The 15616-nt window shown below is 33.7% G+C and overlaps 1 protein-coding gene across 4 annotated transcripts in view; it reads right to left on the reverse strand.

The window, feature by feature from the left end:
- Positions 1–743: 743 nt before the first annotated feature.
- Positions 744–15616, reverse strand: part of LOC136339702 (transmembrane and immunoglobulin domain-containing protein 1-like) — a 263800-nt gene continuing 248927 nt past the window's right edge. For all 4 annotated transcript variants that reach the window (XM_066283138.1, XM_066283139.1, XM_066283137.1 and 1 more), the window contains exon 9: positions 744–12424. In XM_066283138.1, coding sequence (XP_066139235.1) covers positions 12315–12424 — 110 coding nt within the window. In that variant the 3' untranslated portion in view covers positions 744–12314. The remainder of the gene's footprint in view (positions 12425–15616) is intronic.

Here is a 15616-nt window from a genome sequence, read left to right on the forward strand (position 1 = left end):
TTTAAAACGAAAATTTTTTACATTTCACAAGAGTCGGATCACCTTTTCGCGCACACATCGTATATTATCATATTTATTTTTATCCAAAGTCTAATGATTTTTGAAATATCGGCTTTTTGAAATTGTTATACGAAATAATTGAGTTGATACAATGAAGTTTCTTTTATAGTGGTAAATATTGTCCGCTTTCAAAAATATACTATTTAAAATACTCTTAATATGCATATCGAAAAATGAAACTAAAATAAATTAAAAATCATTATTACAAACAATTATGTAGGCAAAGTAATCTGCTAAAATACTTTGAGTTCAATTTATTTCTCCAATTAAAACAAAATTTTCTCCAATAGAATGCCAGCTTAAGAAATTGAAATAGTCTTAAGAACTTCCCTATTGTCTGCTCTTTCAAGTCATATATGACGTTATGACAAAATCGCAGTTTATAAAACTAAAAACAACAGGAAATATTACTCACGTCAAGAAAATAAGCGATGTTAAATTTAAGTAAGTAATGATTTAAGAATAAATATAGCGCTAGATCGAACTTAACCTTAATTAATAAATATTGAAGAAATTCTTAAAAATTTTCTTTAATATCGATTTTAGAATGTCTTGATCATCTTCCTTCTTCATTTATAAAATATATTATGTAAGTTCTTTTTTACTATTGTTCTTCATAGGGCGATTCTTTGATCGATCTACATTTTTCATTTCGTCCAGTTCCAAATAAAACATCATAGAAATAAATCTGTACATTAAATTTATTTCATATTTTTACACGAATATATCAATATTTGATAGAATAACAACATTTTTTACAGGAAAGATGTTTATGTGTTATGAACAAATCAGCCACTCATTTGCAGCAATATTGTACTATAATTGAAATATTATTTTACTAGAAAGATCTGCAATGCACAACTACCCATTTTTTATATTCCACACAACATATCATTGTCAGAAGAATAATATTTCGCATATTTATTTCACCTGCACCAACTAATATCGAATTGGGATATCTATCTTTTCATGAAATGAAAAATAACCGAATATAATATATTTTCATATTTGTGGTAAAGATTAAATTTATATTAATCCTCATGATATTTTTGCCGCATATTAGCAGGTTCGTTTAATAATGGGCTTTCATTTTTTATTATACATTGAAGATGAATATTTAACCATTCTTGCTGAATATTGACTGATTCTTCATAAAAGATAAAATCTTTTAAATAAAATCGACTCTATAGTAATCAATTCTCTGCTTTATGTGACTGGAATGGTTGTGACAATTAAGTGACATGAAGAGTATAATATAGATCTTACTTAAGCTACTTACAGTAGGTATTTTAAATGAGTTAATTTTTTCAATAAAATTGTCAATAAGTGCAAAAACCAAATAGGTCTAATTTAGTTTTCAAAATATTTTGGTTTTCAATAATTACAGGTAGAATCTTTGGTGTCCAAACTTAAGAGAAAACATTAGTAACTCCTGAAATTAAATAGGAATTTTGGTACCATGCTTGAAACACATAACAGTACATTATAGATGAAGATTGTGAAGTACATTATTACGACCCGACCTTGGGGTTACCTCCCGAAGCTCAGCGCTAAGGGTCATAAGTGATTCACAAGCGCGGTGTATATACAATTTTTTCCACTACTAGATTTTACGAAATTACAGTACACTTACCTAAATTAGCCATAAATGAAATTTAAAACACAAAAATGCAATTCATCATAACATCAACGGTTACATTCAATTTGAAATTTACTTCTATGACAACCATAAAGAAAGGAGCAAGGGATGACAACCACGTTGCAGCCGATTATTTCCCTAAGTAAGTAACAGGCCATGTGCGTATCGCTATTATCCTCTTTTTGATTTTTTTTTTGGAAAAATGCAAGAAAATTGCTCATGGTGCGGAAATAATGGTGGCTAGTAGTGGACAAAAGAGTTATTTATGGTAAAGTTCACCTAGCTATGCTAGTTTACCTAGCTTGGTATCCTAGCACTGTGCTAGAGAAACATGTAGAACTTTCAAACCACACTCTATATTATTATGTGACTGCAAGTACTATTCTCATAATTAGTATCTCAGAGATTATAATGATATTGGCTACATTTAATTGTTTGCATAACAAAAACTGATATGAACATTTTAAAACAATAAATTTGCATTGTTATGATTTTAATAGGGTTTTCAAATAGTTTTTTACAACTTTATCAACTGAAAGCGCTTTTTTTGATTATCTCCGAGTTAATTAGAGACAAGTATGGCACCGCATCTGTGGTGTGTGATCACCGTGACTATGGTATCTCTTGGTGTCTCTCACGCAAACTTCAGACCGAGGGATTCACCACAGAAAAGTACACTGACAATGGGCTGATGAGGATATCAGACAACGGCAAGAGAATTACCCTAAAATGGATCTCACGTCACAGAGGTGTCTAGGGAAACGGACGGGTTGATGACTTGGCCAGGTGAGGTTCTGAATTCGCTTCAAACCATGTTTAGGAGTTAGAAAAAGTTAAATTTCTATTGCGCCGGATCATGGGATGAAGAAGAACAAACGCAAACTAGATACAGTTGACAAGATATGGAAAGTCAAGGTTTTCTTGTCTAACCAGGACAGAACAAAGACATCGTGGCTACTAAGAACGACTCGACAATGCATTGGAGACTTGATGAGGCTCCTCAAACCCACTAAGACATGTGAATTTTCTGGAAATTTTGGCCAGATCTATTGGTTGACTGGGATAGGACACCTTCGGTCAAACGGGGACATGGATTATTTTGTACATTTGAAGAAGGCTTACGTGAAGTTATCAAAAGATTGGATAGTGAAAAAGTCCCCTTAGAGCCCAATTATATAGGGCACGCCAACTTAAATGAAATAGAGCTGTTTTCTTGGTCGATGAAGAAGTTATGCAAAAATGCTCGGAGGTGTCAACTCTAACATAGAGGGAGAAGGTTTTCATTAAAAATTAGCGGTCATTTCCGGCACCCCCTGGGTAGGGGAAAAACCACGTCCAATATTTTAAATGACATGGGAGGTTGAGTGACACATCAAAATAAAGGTTTTCTAAAGGGCGTTATGGTGATATCGAAATTTCTCACTTTGAAACAACCATTGATGAGTAAATAGTCTAGTTCTACATAAACTATTATGATGTAAAAGTGGAAAAACATCTAAATTAATTGTTCCAAATGCAGTCAGCTAACTTCTTGGTTGGGAAAACAAGTTTGTTTCGAAACACCTTCGCACCTTCTGGAGTATTTCGGGTTGTATTTGGCGACATTCATTAACAATGCGACTTCGCAATACTTCCAAAGTACCTGTAGAAGTGGCATTAACTTTCTGCTTCAGACCACAACAATAATAATAACATTTTAATGTTTCTTGCTCTAACACTGGTATCAAATCATTATCGGCACGTTTTTACCTGTAAGTAGTTCGCTGAGATTTTTTTTAGTTTGGTGCGCCAATTTATCATTAAAAATGGTTTATTCGATTGCAGAGAGAATTCAGATGATGAGTTTTTTTTCATAAATGGAAACTGTAGACACCAAGCAGCTGTGTTTTACCATCGTTATGAGGACAAACATGTGAACCGAAAATTTTGGTGGAATTAGGAACGAAGTTTAGAAAAACCGATATGATTGTTAATTTAAAAAAAAGCCATGTGTATGGTTAGAACTCAAGGGACGGAAAGGAGGGGGAGAGGGGCAAAAGGTTTTAGAACCAGCAAATGACACCAGAAAATTGTTGCTTTCAACTAGAGTAAGTGCAACTAGCATTCAGAGAATCTTAAAGACGCACACAACAAGTACAAGAAGTAAACGAGGACGATTTCAACCGCTGCTAATAATTTTGCGAATCAATACGAACCAAAGAGCAATTGAAAATTCAAACTTCATTTTCAATATCTGTTTTTTGGATGAAGCAAGTTTAGCTCTAAAGGATATTGTTAATCGCCACAATTCCAAATATTGGTAAAACATCAACTCAATCATATTTCATGAAGCGCCTACCCAACGCCCTCAAAAACTAAACGTTTAGGGAGGGTATTTTTGGAGATCACATTATCCGATCATATTTTATTTCCGGATATTTGACCGGCGAAACATTTCTACTGTTATTTAAAGACTTCGCTATCCTCAGTTGGTAGATATTGTTGAAAATGATCGGAATTATTCAGACAACCTTTTAATAGTCTGAGAAGATGGTGCATCACCGCAATATTTGTTAGCGGTTCGGCAATTTTTGAACGAAAATTTTCTTGGTAATTCGATCGGTAAAAGGGGTGCAATTTAAGGTGTGAAAGGTGCCCAGATTCGACCCCATTAGATTTCTGTTTATGTCATCTCCAATCTAAATTTAATGCAATTGCTTCAGGTGCCTTGGACGTATTGCGAGAACGCATTGTCAATGAATGTTGCCCAATAATCTCGAAATACTCCAGACGATGCCAGATAAGCCCCCAAAACTACGGAATACTCAAGAAGGTCCCATAGTGTTTCGAAACAAACTTGTTTCACTGTCAGGGACTTAACAGACAACAGTTCGAACAATTGATTTAAATGTTGTTGCACTTTATGTATCACGGTAGTGTTCATATAGAGATTTACTCATCAATGGTTTTTTTAATGTAGGAAATTTTTAACTTCCCTTGTCATTTAAAATTTTGGAAGTGGCAATTGTCCTACTTAGGGGATGACGGAAATCACCGTCAGTTTCTAATAAAAAACCTTCTCCCTCCATACTAAAGTTGACATGTCCCAACATGTTTGCAGAACTCCTTTATTAACCGAAAAAATAGCTTATTTCGTTTCAGCTGGCGCACCCTGTATAATTAAAATATTGGAGAGGTACATCGCCAGGCCTCTTCGTTCAAAAAGGTTCTTGGTGGAACATTTTGCCAAGCCTCAAATGTGACAGTACATTCTAGTTGCTTGTCAATTTACGCATGTTTAGCGCAATAATTAAGTTAAGAACTGGCGCCATTGTTCAAATAATTAATTATTTTTACCTTCAATTTTGATAGTGAACACAAATTAGTTGTGTTATGTACCTTATATGATTTGATCTTCAATTTTACAGAAGTTAATTCCCGAAAACTTCACGTAACCCCCATTAAACTCCACGTCGTCTCGAACTAAAACTTGGTACATATTGTCGAAAAACAAACTTTAAGATATAATTAGCAAACATCTTACTGTACAAATTTATTAACTTAACTAGCTATTTGCTGCTAATCTAATCTAAAGCTCATTAAGCTCGACTTTGCTTTGAAACGTTATTAATCGATTTAACAAGATTGTAATACTAGTTTAATGAGCTTTGATTCTTAAAGTATTTCACTATGTAAGTCTAAGTATAGTTTTGTCAGATTAACTAATTAATCTTAGTTATTTACAAACGTAATGCTAATGACTTAGTTGATACATCCGAAGTTTTTTACAAAAAATATATATTGTTAATTTCTAGTTGTATTATCACGTTACATTGTCTTAATAAATTTACATTCTCAAGTTATTTGTGTAAATTCCCGTGAATCGGATTGTTCCAGATTCGGTTATCCAGCTTCTTTGCAATTGGTCGGAAAAGCTTTTCAGGGAAGACGGATATTGGAAATCGAAAGCATGGTTTTTGCTTCTAAGTATTCAAAGGGATCCACATAGGCAAGATTGTCCCATATCTTTTTACGCATTTAAGATTGGTTTAAAAGCTTTGCAATTCCATAGAATAATGTAGAGTTCACTGTGAAATCATAACTAAATATGTAAATTATCTTTTTTTTAAGGGACCCTATCAATGGTATTCAATCTTCGTGTTTTATGAGCGGCTTTTACAGGGTGTTTCAAAACAACTTTACCAATTACTTACTGTAGGTTGGTGTGACCGAAATAAGAAAAAAAGTTCATACAAATAGGAGTCCGTTTTCGCTTCCTCCCTGAGTGACACGTTAACGAAAAATTATTATCTTTTTAGTTTTTCCTGGTAGGTCGGTTCGGATATAAAATATATATTTATGAAAATTGAGGTGCGTAAAATAGATGTAAACATACATCTTTTAAGGGGGAAACTATGTTTCAAACATCACCAGTGGCGTCCTAATTGATATGATCCTGGAAATTAAAATGAAAAATATAGTACGCCACCGGTTTAAAAAAATATAAATAATCTTTTGAATATTCCATATTTTTGTGAAGCAATAGTCTGTTCAATATTTTTTTGAAATTTATTTTCAAGAAAAAAAAACTTTATTTGCTAGATAATATTAACACTACAACGTTAAATTAGGTATGTTGCGTAACTTATAGCAGAACAATTAAATAATATGTTGAAACTGCCTCTGTATGCTAGAATGCATTTTCGGCTTTTTTAGTATATTATGGCCCATTATATTAAAAATTCCTGGTGTAATTTTTTTCGTGTTAATTAAATAAATTATGCTATTTCGCAGTTGCTAATTTTTTTTTGTGAAAATAGTTAACTTTATCAAAAATATTTAAGAGACCTTGTTTCCATAGAAATACGAAGCTTTTAGAAAATTACTTTTGTTTTCTAGATAAGTGACGTATTATATTTTTGTTTTAAAATGTTCAGGGTCACATCGATGAGGACGCCGCTGGTAAAATTTTAAACATTGTTTTTCCCTTAAAAGATGTATCCTTATACTGGATCCAGCTACACCTCCAATTTTCATAAAAATATATAATAAAAAATTTTAAAATATAAGTTTTCATAACTCTGTATTGCAGACAAGAAGCGAAAACAAGTTCATGCTTGTATGAACTTTATTTCAGTCAAAAGAACCTATAGTAAGTAGTCGGTAGAGTGATTCTGAAACTCCCTACATAATAGTTTTTTAAATGTCTTAAAGAGCGATTCGTGGTTTGTGATTCTATTTGTTTCGTATCTTTAACAGTGTACTATAGCTTCGCTCAGAATAAATCAGTGTTAGTTAGCTGAGAAAAGTGAAAATACTTACGTGGTGAGGCTGGTTTACTCTATCTTATACTTTTTTTCGGGTATTTCGTTTCTCATTAATCAAAAGACTGCAGCTCAAGAACCAGCCCCGGCATACCACAAGGGTCGGAGATGCCACAAGATTTTAATGTAGCAAATAGATCTTTAAATGTTGGAGTTAATATATAAAAAAAATTACATGTTACTAAGGATATGTACCTTCTAAAGCTATTATCTTAACGTATCCAAAATTTTCCTTTTAACTTTTTTGTATTAGTTTTAAAAAATCTATTTAAGAATGAAAAATAAAGTGAGGAGAAAAAGTTTGTTGCATTATGGCTCGTTATAATGTTAAAATTCAAAATTTGTACTTGCAAATATTTCAAAAATCATTCAAGCTACTTATAAAAGGTAAATCTGAAAATGCGTTTTTTTAATAGTATATATATCTGAGTAAAATAGGATGTATAAAGCAAAAATGTTTTTATTAAAAATTTTAAGATAAAGAATGTACAGTTATTGTAAGGTTTTGTGCATAAATAACTGGTCCAAAAAGTAAATATGTATGACATGCAGCATAGTGGTACAAACGTTAGTTTTCCTTTTGTGATTGGTTCGAATTGTGTCTTTTATTTTTTTTTTCTAATAGCACATATGTACGAAAACAATGTGTAGATGGATATATTAATTTACGGGGAATGTCATCAGAATGTTGCTGCAGCTTCGCGTGTTTATTCTGAACGTTTTCCATTACACGTTCATCCCAGACCAGCTGTATTTCTGCATTTAATCCGAAGAGCTCGGAATACCACTGAATTAAGAGAGAATCGTGGAAGACATGCTGGTAGAGGTAGACTGCCTTAAATGCTTGAAGTTGAAGAGGAAGTTATTAATTTGATTGATGATTATCCCACAAATAGTATAAGAAAAATTGCAAGGTGTTAGTGAAATTAATATTTGGCGCACGCTGCGACAACAGCAACTGTATCTTAAACACGTCCAACGTGTTCAAGTCCTAATGCCCCGTGATCGTCTCCATTGAGTGCAGTTTGGTTTATGGCTAAAAAATTTGAATTTAGACACACGTCAAGTAATGTGGTTTTTACGCGATGGTACTCCATCCCATTTTAGTTGTCCAGTTTGAGGTCACTGAAACCGTCAGTTTCCTAGTAGGAGGGACACGAAATGGGCCAATTTTATGGCCTTTGAAGTCGTCAGAGTTTTCCCCAAGTGATTAATTTTTGTCGGGGGGAGGAGGGGGTACATGGAAAAGCTTGATTTACGCAATGGAAATAAATACTTCGGAAGAGTTACGTAATTAATTACAAAAAGGGAGTGAAACCATTCGAGGATGCGAAGACTACCTTAAAAGCTTGCACGTGCATGTCGGATAAATGGGGATAATTTTCAAAGTTTTTGTGATAATTTCTGTCATATTTTCTTTAATAACTCTTTAATACCTCCGTCATCTTAAATTTTTATATAATAAATTTTTAGTCGAATAATTTATTTTGATGAGATACGGTATATCCTGTTAAAAATAAATCTTAGTTTCAGATTCACACTGTATAGACAGAAGTGTAACTGCAGCTGAGTGTTCTTCCCTTATGTTAAATGTGGAGCAATCTGGCTTAAATGGAACACCCTGTATGTATGTTTTCTGTATGCGAATATAGTTTTTATTCGTAATGCCTAGAATTGGCGTAAACTAAAATCTTAAGCAACAATTTAGAAGAGTAGTTGTAGATTAATGTAGCTGCTTTATTTAAACGTTCTGTTCCCTTGCATCGATACTGTCGATTTTTTAAATTCAACGGATTTTTCTGCGAAATCATTAATTATTAATTGAATAAGTGAGTGTTCATTAAAATTATTTAAATATAGCGTTAAAGAGGCAGCCTGGTTAATTTCATTAATATGTAAAGGAAAATTACATATTCATACTACTGAATCATAGTTTGCAGCTCAACTATGCTCAAGGTGCCTGTTCTGAATCGCTTTGTGCTCCAGATCTGACATGTTTAGAGTTTCGATCTCTGAGGTAGCAGAATACCGACTTTGCCTGTCGGATTACGACTAGAGCGTGTGTTTTGTGAATGCACTATTATGTTACATTAAAGTACCATCCCATTAGTACGCATCATCATAACAGAAGATTTAGGTACTATGACATCTTCAAATGACTTTATTTGTGCAAATGCAATATGTTCTGAAGGACATTCCATAGAAGCTTAAGTGATTATGTGTTCCTCTATGGCCTTGCCAAAGTTCCTTCCTGTAATACAACATAAGATATATTGGACAGATTAAGCTGAAGCAAGTTTCGTCTACAGAATTCAGCAGCTGAGTCTTAGTATATTGCCTGTCGGAAGTATTAGTGGCAAGTTGTAAAACCTTGAATATAGAAATATTATATTCAACAAAACATAGAAGCTCTACAAACTGAGGAGACCATAACTAATTTTTACAAATAAACATGGAGACGAAACTAAAAATAGGGAAGGTATAAACGTTAACGGAGATAATAATTTAAAAAATTATGGCATGGAAAGAAGGAATTTGGAGCGTTAACGAGAAAAGATACCTATTTTGGAGACAAATTCAGAGAAATAACTGGTCGATGTCAGAATTGGGAAGGCAAAGCAAATAAAAATAGGTCATTTTGAACAATTAGGACGAGAAGAAGAAAAACAACGTCGTAAAACCTCTTCATAGGTTGAGAACAAAATATTAGACATGCCGAAAGCCGGGGTGCCGATGACTTTATAGACGAAAAAGGATTGAAAAATATGAAACAACAATTGGCGAAGCTAAAAGAGAAAAATAAATAGAAATTATGGCGGGTGTTTACATTGAGAAAGAGCATTAGTATAGTAAACCCAGTTATTAGGTATAAAGACCCTTTTATATACTAAATCTGAGGTTTAGTTTTGCTCTAGCGACAGTTCAGGTAAGGTTCCTTTAGAAAGTTTCCTCTTCGCTGAGTAACTTTTAAGTGTCTCCTAGTTTTCAAACTCTTCAGGTTCTACTCTCTCAAGGCCTATTAGTATTCCCTTTGCTTTTACCTGTGAGTTTCCCAGATGTATAGTGACTGAACTTAGGGACAAGTTATTTTTAACACATTTGATGTCCTGCATTTTTAAACTTTAAATTTTACTGATATCAGCGGTCCGCTGACTGACTAACATATTTAACCGGAAATTTTCATTTATGTTTAGGATGGTTTAAATTAATGTTAAAGAGATTTTTTACTCTTTAATGTCTTTTCGTTATTTGCTGTGAATGGTAATATTTCTTAGTACTTGGGCCTGTTATCAACCTATGTCAGAACTATTAAAAATGTCACAAAACTAGAATTCTAGGGTTTACGCAATGGATTTCAACAGTAGGTAGTTTTATGGATAATTTTTAGGTTCTCAACATTAATTTTCAATTTAATATTTACCTGAATATTATGGGGAATTAAGGTAAAACTTTCACCCTTCGGAGACCTTGTCCTCAGTATTTGTCTCATGACAAGTGTTTACTTGTGTCCGCAAACTCTCACCTCATTTTTCAGTCTGTGAGAAAAATGCTGCATTGACCAAGTTCTCATATGTTTAGTTTTCCCTGATTTTTAAAATTTTCTTAATAATCAAAATAATACAATTTTTCTATTGGGAAGTTTTTCTAAGTTCAGGATTTTATTACAACTCTATCGAATACTTGAAATATTTCCTATTTTTTGAGCAACCCCCTATCTTAAGTTATGTATCAGGTTTAGGGATTTAATAACTCTTCTTCATGTCCGAGAATCATGGAGGAAATGTGAATAAAGATGAAATAATGGAAGATAGATTTGAAGAAAACAGGGCAGGGCACGTGAATGAAAATGAGAAATGAACAGAAGTGATGATGAAAAAAAAACATGAAAAACATAGGAGAGGAATGTGAAGAAAAAGAAGGAAATCGAGATGCCTACTTCGTGTATTTTGTAACTATACTGGATAGGAATAAAACGCTAAAAATGTATTTGCTTTAGGGGGTTTTAGATTTCAGTTGTTAATGAAACTCCAATGGGAAATTAAATAAAATGGCGTCAATCCAGAGAGAGTGGGAACTGAGAAAATTGTATTTTTCATGTGTCATTGGATAACAGTTTCTCATTCATCATTTGAAGCTCTTAAACCCTTACTATCATGGAAAAGTTTCTCGAGAAAACGAAAGGATAATAATCTAAATCTGATCCTATTTCATACTTTTTCTATTTTTAGAGATAAAGCGTTCTTTTTTTAAATAGAGATTCACAATACTCCACTTTAGGATTCTCACATTGAAGTATTTCCGTAGTTTGGATAGACAAGGAGATAAAGAAGGAAACTATATATATGTTTTTCTCTGTTCTTCCATCGCCAAAAATTTCTAAAATGATTACGTTGATTAGATTATGCACCAAGGAGAAAACCTTATTGCATAAACTACCTCCTGTAAAAAATCCATAATATGAACATAATTCCGCAAAGGTACCATTACTAAAATAAGGGGTTTGGACTTTAATTAACCATAGTATAAGAAGTCACATATATTTGTATTAAATATGTCAAAAATTGTAGGAGTTAAGGGGGAAAAATAGTGAAATTAAATTTCAAACTTTTACTTTTTGTATCTTAGCTGTTAAGTGCTTCGAGATTTATACTGAACGCCAGTGGACCATCGAGATCCAGAAATATCTCTCAAAAAAGTTCTTCATGTTGACAATTAAATATACAGGGTGTCCTAAATTTCATAATGCCAAATGAACTAATGCAATTTTCTAGGAAGTAAAAACTTGTAATAATTAGTTCAACTCCCGAGATCCAAATGTTTAGGCTGAACTTTCGCACACCCCGTAGAAAGTGTTTATAATGCATGTCTGATTTATGTAGATAGAGAATAGTAAGGTAATAAAATGAATGGAAAATTATGGGAACCACCTGCAAATTAAAGATAATGTGGTCTGTTAAAACGAGTCTTCCAATGTTGCATTGCATAGGAAGTAATAATTGATATTGCATACTAGAAGCAGATGAAGTCATTGAGTTAGCATATTGATAATTTTTAGTTATGTCCAAGGCAATCAATATTACCCTTCACTCCTGATTCACAACAGTGGCCTTGAAACTCTCCACAAAGCAGTAAAAACTGTTTTTAACGTCATAAACTCTCAACTCACGTTTGAATCTAGAAAATAACACCGTAACATAAATAGACTATATACATACTCATATTCCCTTCAACATAATCCTAATAAATGTTTATTAATTATGAAATCACCTAAAATACGTAATTCACAGAGTTAGTTTCTTCTTTAACCGAAACTAGCACATGAGCACCACAAGGGAAAACGCAATCAGCAGCCAGGACGAAGGGCTGCATTGGAGCCAGGATAATCCTCGACCACCATGTTGCATCGCCGCAGGATTTTCACCTGGAAATGAAACGACAAATTAGATATTGCGGCCCTATTTGGTGAAGTTAAAGCGAGTTTTAGTCATGGGAGCGAAAATTTTCTTTTGTTGTTGTTGCCGGTAAATAGATTACAGATCTTCCAAGTTTAAATTATTTCAGCGTTAAAAAAAAAATTGTACAGTATGAGGTTACAAGAGGAGTCATGTTATCCCATATAAAAACATATTTTGGGAATGTCACGCATTCTTGAGGGAGCCTATTGAGCGTCTTCGTTGCTGGACCTCAGCGATGGGCGCTTCGAGTATTTTAAAAAGTACGAGGTCACTCAATTTGAAGTTCAAAAATATGATGTTTAAAACGTGAAGAATTCCAAAGACTTTCGGAGGTGTTCAAAGAAAACCGACATGTTGAAAAAAACGTTTTTATTTTTTCTTCAGCTTATTTGGCCAAGTAATTCAAAATTATTGGCAATTCATCATTGCAACTTTGTCACTTGTAGCATGAGACGATATCATATTTGAAATTCGTCGTTTTGATTTTCGACATCTATCCTCACCTTTATTTTTTCTTATAGGTGCCGACTTCGAATTTCACGTGTTTGAATTCAGATTATCAGATTACGATGATCATGCACTACGTGTTCAGGGCTAGTCTTGCAATTAGTGAATTTACGAGGATCTTCCCAGAAGAACCCGACCTAGCACTTAAAGAAAAAAAAATTGGAAGCTATTGAAATATCTCTCAACATAGTCTCCTTTGCGGCTGGCCACGTTTCTCAGCGATTATCCATGGCGTCTACACCCTGTTCATAGTAGGGAACTTCGAATATTTTAAAATTGACAGCAACTGTGGACTTCACCTTTTCATTATTAGCAAGTCTCTTTCCACCGAGACACTTTTTCAAGTGTGGAAATAGAAAATAATGCGAGGGGGCTAAATCTGGCGAATACGGTACGTGAGGAATAAATTGGAAACCAAGACGATTGATTTAGGTGATGACGGACATGTGGACTGGTGCGTTGTCCTGATTCTTTTTCATCAAATACGGTCGCTTTTTCCTATTTTCTTCGCTCAAACGCTGCAATAAATTTGCATAATATTTTTCATTTATTGTCATTTCTTTAAACAGACAGTCAATAAAAATTATTCCACGTGCATCACAAAAAACTGACGCCATCCTCTTTCCTAGACAGGGAACGGCTTTTAGCCTTCTTTGGAGCCAATTCTCCCCTTTGAAGCCATTGTTTTGATTTCTCTTTCGTCTCATTTGTCAAGTTATAGACCTATATTTTATCCGTGGTTTTGAATCGACACAAAAACTCGATTTTATTGCTGCGAAACTTGGCCAAACACTCCCCTGAAACATCCCCACGACGCCATTTTTGTTGAATTGCTAGTAGTCGCGGCCCCCATTTCGCTTACAGCTTTCTCATATCCAATTTTTCAGTCAAACTGCGATGTGTAGTACTTTTTGAGATACCCATCACGTCTGCTACCTCGCGCAATTTTAACCACTCTCTATTTTACAGTCGTTAATGAAGGAGCAGGTGCCCTCGAGAAGTATTTAAGTCTCTTTTGATGTTGGATTGATCGAAGACTTTCCAAATGAAAGTACTGAATCACGTATCGACGATCAATTTTATTAATGTTCACAAAAGCTCTAAAAGCGATCACTCAAAACCGCACTAAAACAACGCACAATCAAAACCCCCTCAAACTTTAGACATAAATTGTTTAAGGTTAGGTCTATGTGATTTACGCAAATTTTTAACAACAAAATCGCCGTCTACATGTCAGGTCAGGTACTTCTGTGGCTGGCCTCGTATCAAAAATTGTGTTTTGCGAAAAGTGCCTTTGGACATAAATTAGGAGACAATTATTCACTTGCTTCTTCAGAGAAAATTGTAAGAGATGCTCGGATTTACTCTCCACTTCCAACTATAGTTCGCTATATCTTATTAAATCCGGCATTGATCTTAAAACGTCCTCTCTCCATATTTTCCTTAATGTTGTCCTTAATGTTGTAATGATCTTCCTTTGCAGCTCATAAACAACAGCGAAAGTAGATTTATAAATGAGATCTTCCATATTTCCCCGTAAATAATAATCTAATGAGTAAATGTCCGGTAAACGTACCAACCAATGTATGTCTCCGTTGCTTGAAATGACACTACCGGGACATATTTCAGACAAATATAATTAGTCATTCTCCCAGCGTTATGCGGAGTAACCCCATCTTATTGAAATAAAAGGTTATGCAAGTGGTTGAGGCAAATCTTGTTATCCATATTATTCATAAGGGAGGTCTTTAAAAGGAGGAAATATCCACCTGCGGTTTAATTGCCTTCGTAAATGTATGGGTCGATGATCATAATGCCAAATGAACCAACCCATACATTTCGCTCGAAACGTGTTTGTGGTCGATGTTCTTGGTGTTCGTATGGATTTTCAGTTGACCATAGATGTTCATTGTGACAATTGAATATGCCTGAATTAGTAAACTTGCACGCATCCATGAATATCAGGTTGTAGAGAAAACAACGGTTTTGCTTCAACAGTGTCATGATATTCCAACAAAGCACCGCTCTCTGTTAAGTATATCTTCAATCCATATCAATTTTTAAAATTTTGGAACTAATCTGAATTAAATATTGCGCAATCTTGAACCAATTTAATCAATTTTTATCTTTTACGATTACTGAGATCTCCATGGTCGACCTTCACAAACTGACACCTTGTATACTTGAAATTTTTTTGTGAGATTAACCTAAAAGAAATTAAGACAGCAATCATTTTTAGTTTTTGCCTATCTTTATCAGTCTAGACCCAATAGGACTGTTTAAGGCGAATATTTGTACATCAATTCAATTAAAAATGTAAAGGAAAAACCAATGTATAAATTTAAGTGGAAATAGATTTAAAATGAATAAGGGTACTTTTCAATAAATTTTAAAATGAACTGGTTTTCTATATTCAATTAAAATTTAATTACACAGATGTTAAAAAGGGCTTTTAACACATTTTGTGGCTGGCCCATTGTTATGTTTTCTCGAGTAATGGAATTTCATTCCAATAACTGCAGCTGCTAGCACTTAGTACTGGATTGCTTTGCGGTTTTCAACTTATGCTTTGCAGGCACCACATGGTTCTTAAATTAATTCGATTCGTAAAATTTCTTAAAGGTTTTGACAAGCGGTTTCTTTTTATGAGG

Source organism: Euwallacea fornicatus, chromosome 6 (assembly GCF_040115645.1).
Source record: "Euwallacea fornicatus isolate EFF26 chromosome 6, ASM4011564v1, whole genome shotgun sequence".
Classification (NCBI taxonomy): Eukaryota; Metazoa; Arthropoda; class Insecta; order Coleoptera; family Curculionidae; genus Euwallacea; species Euwallacea fornicatus.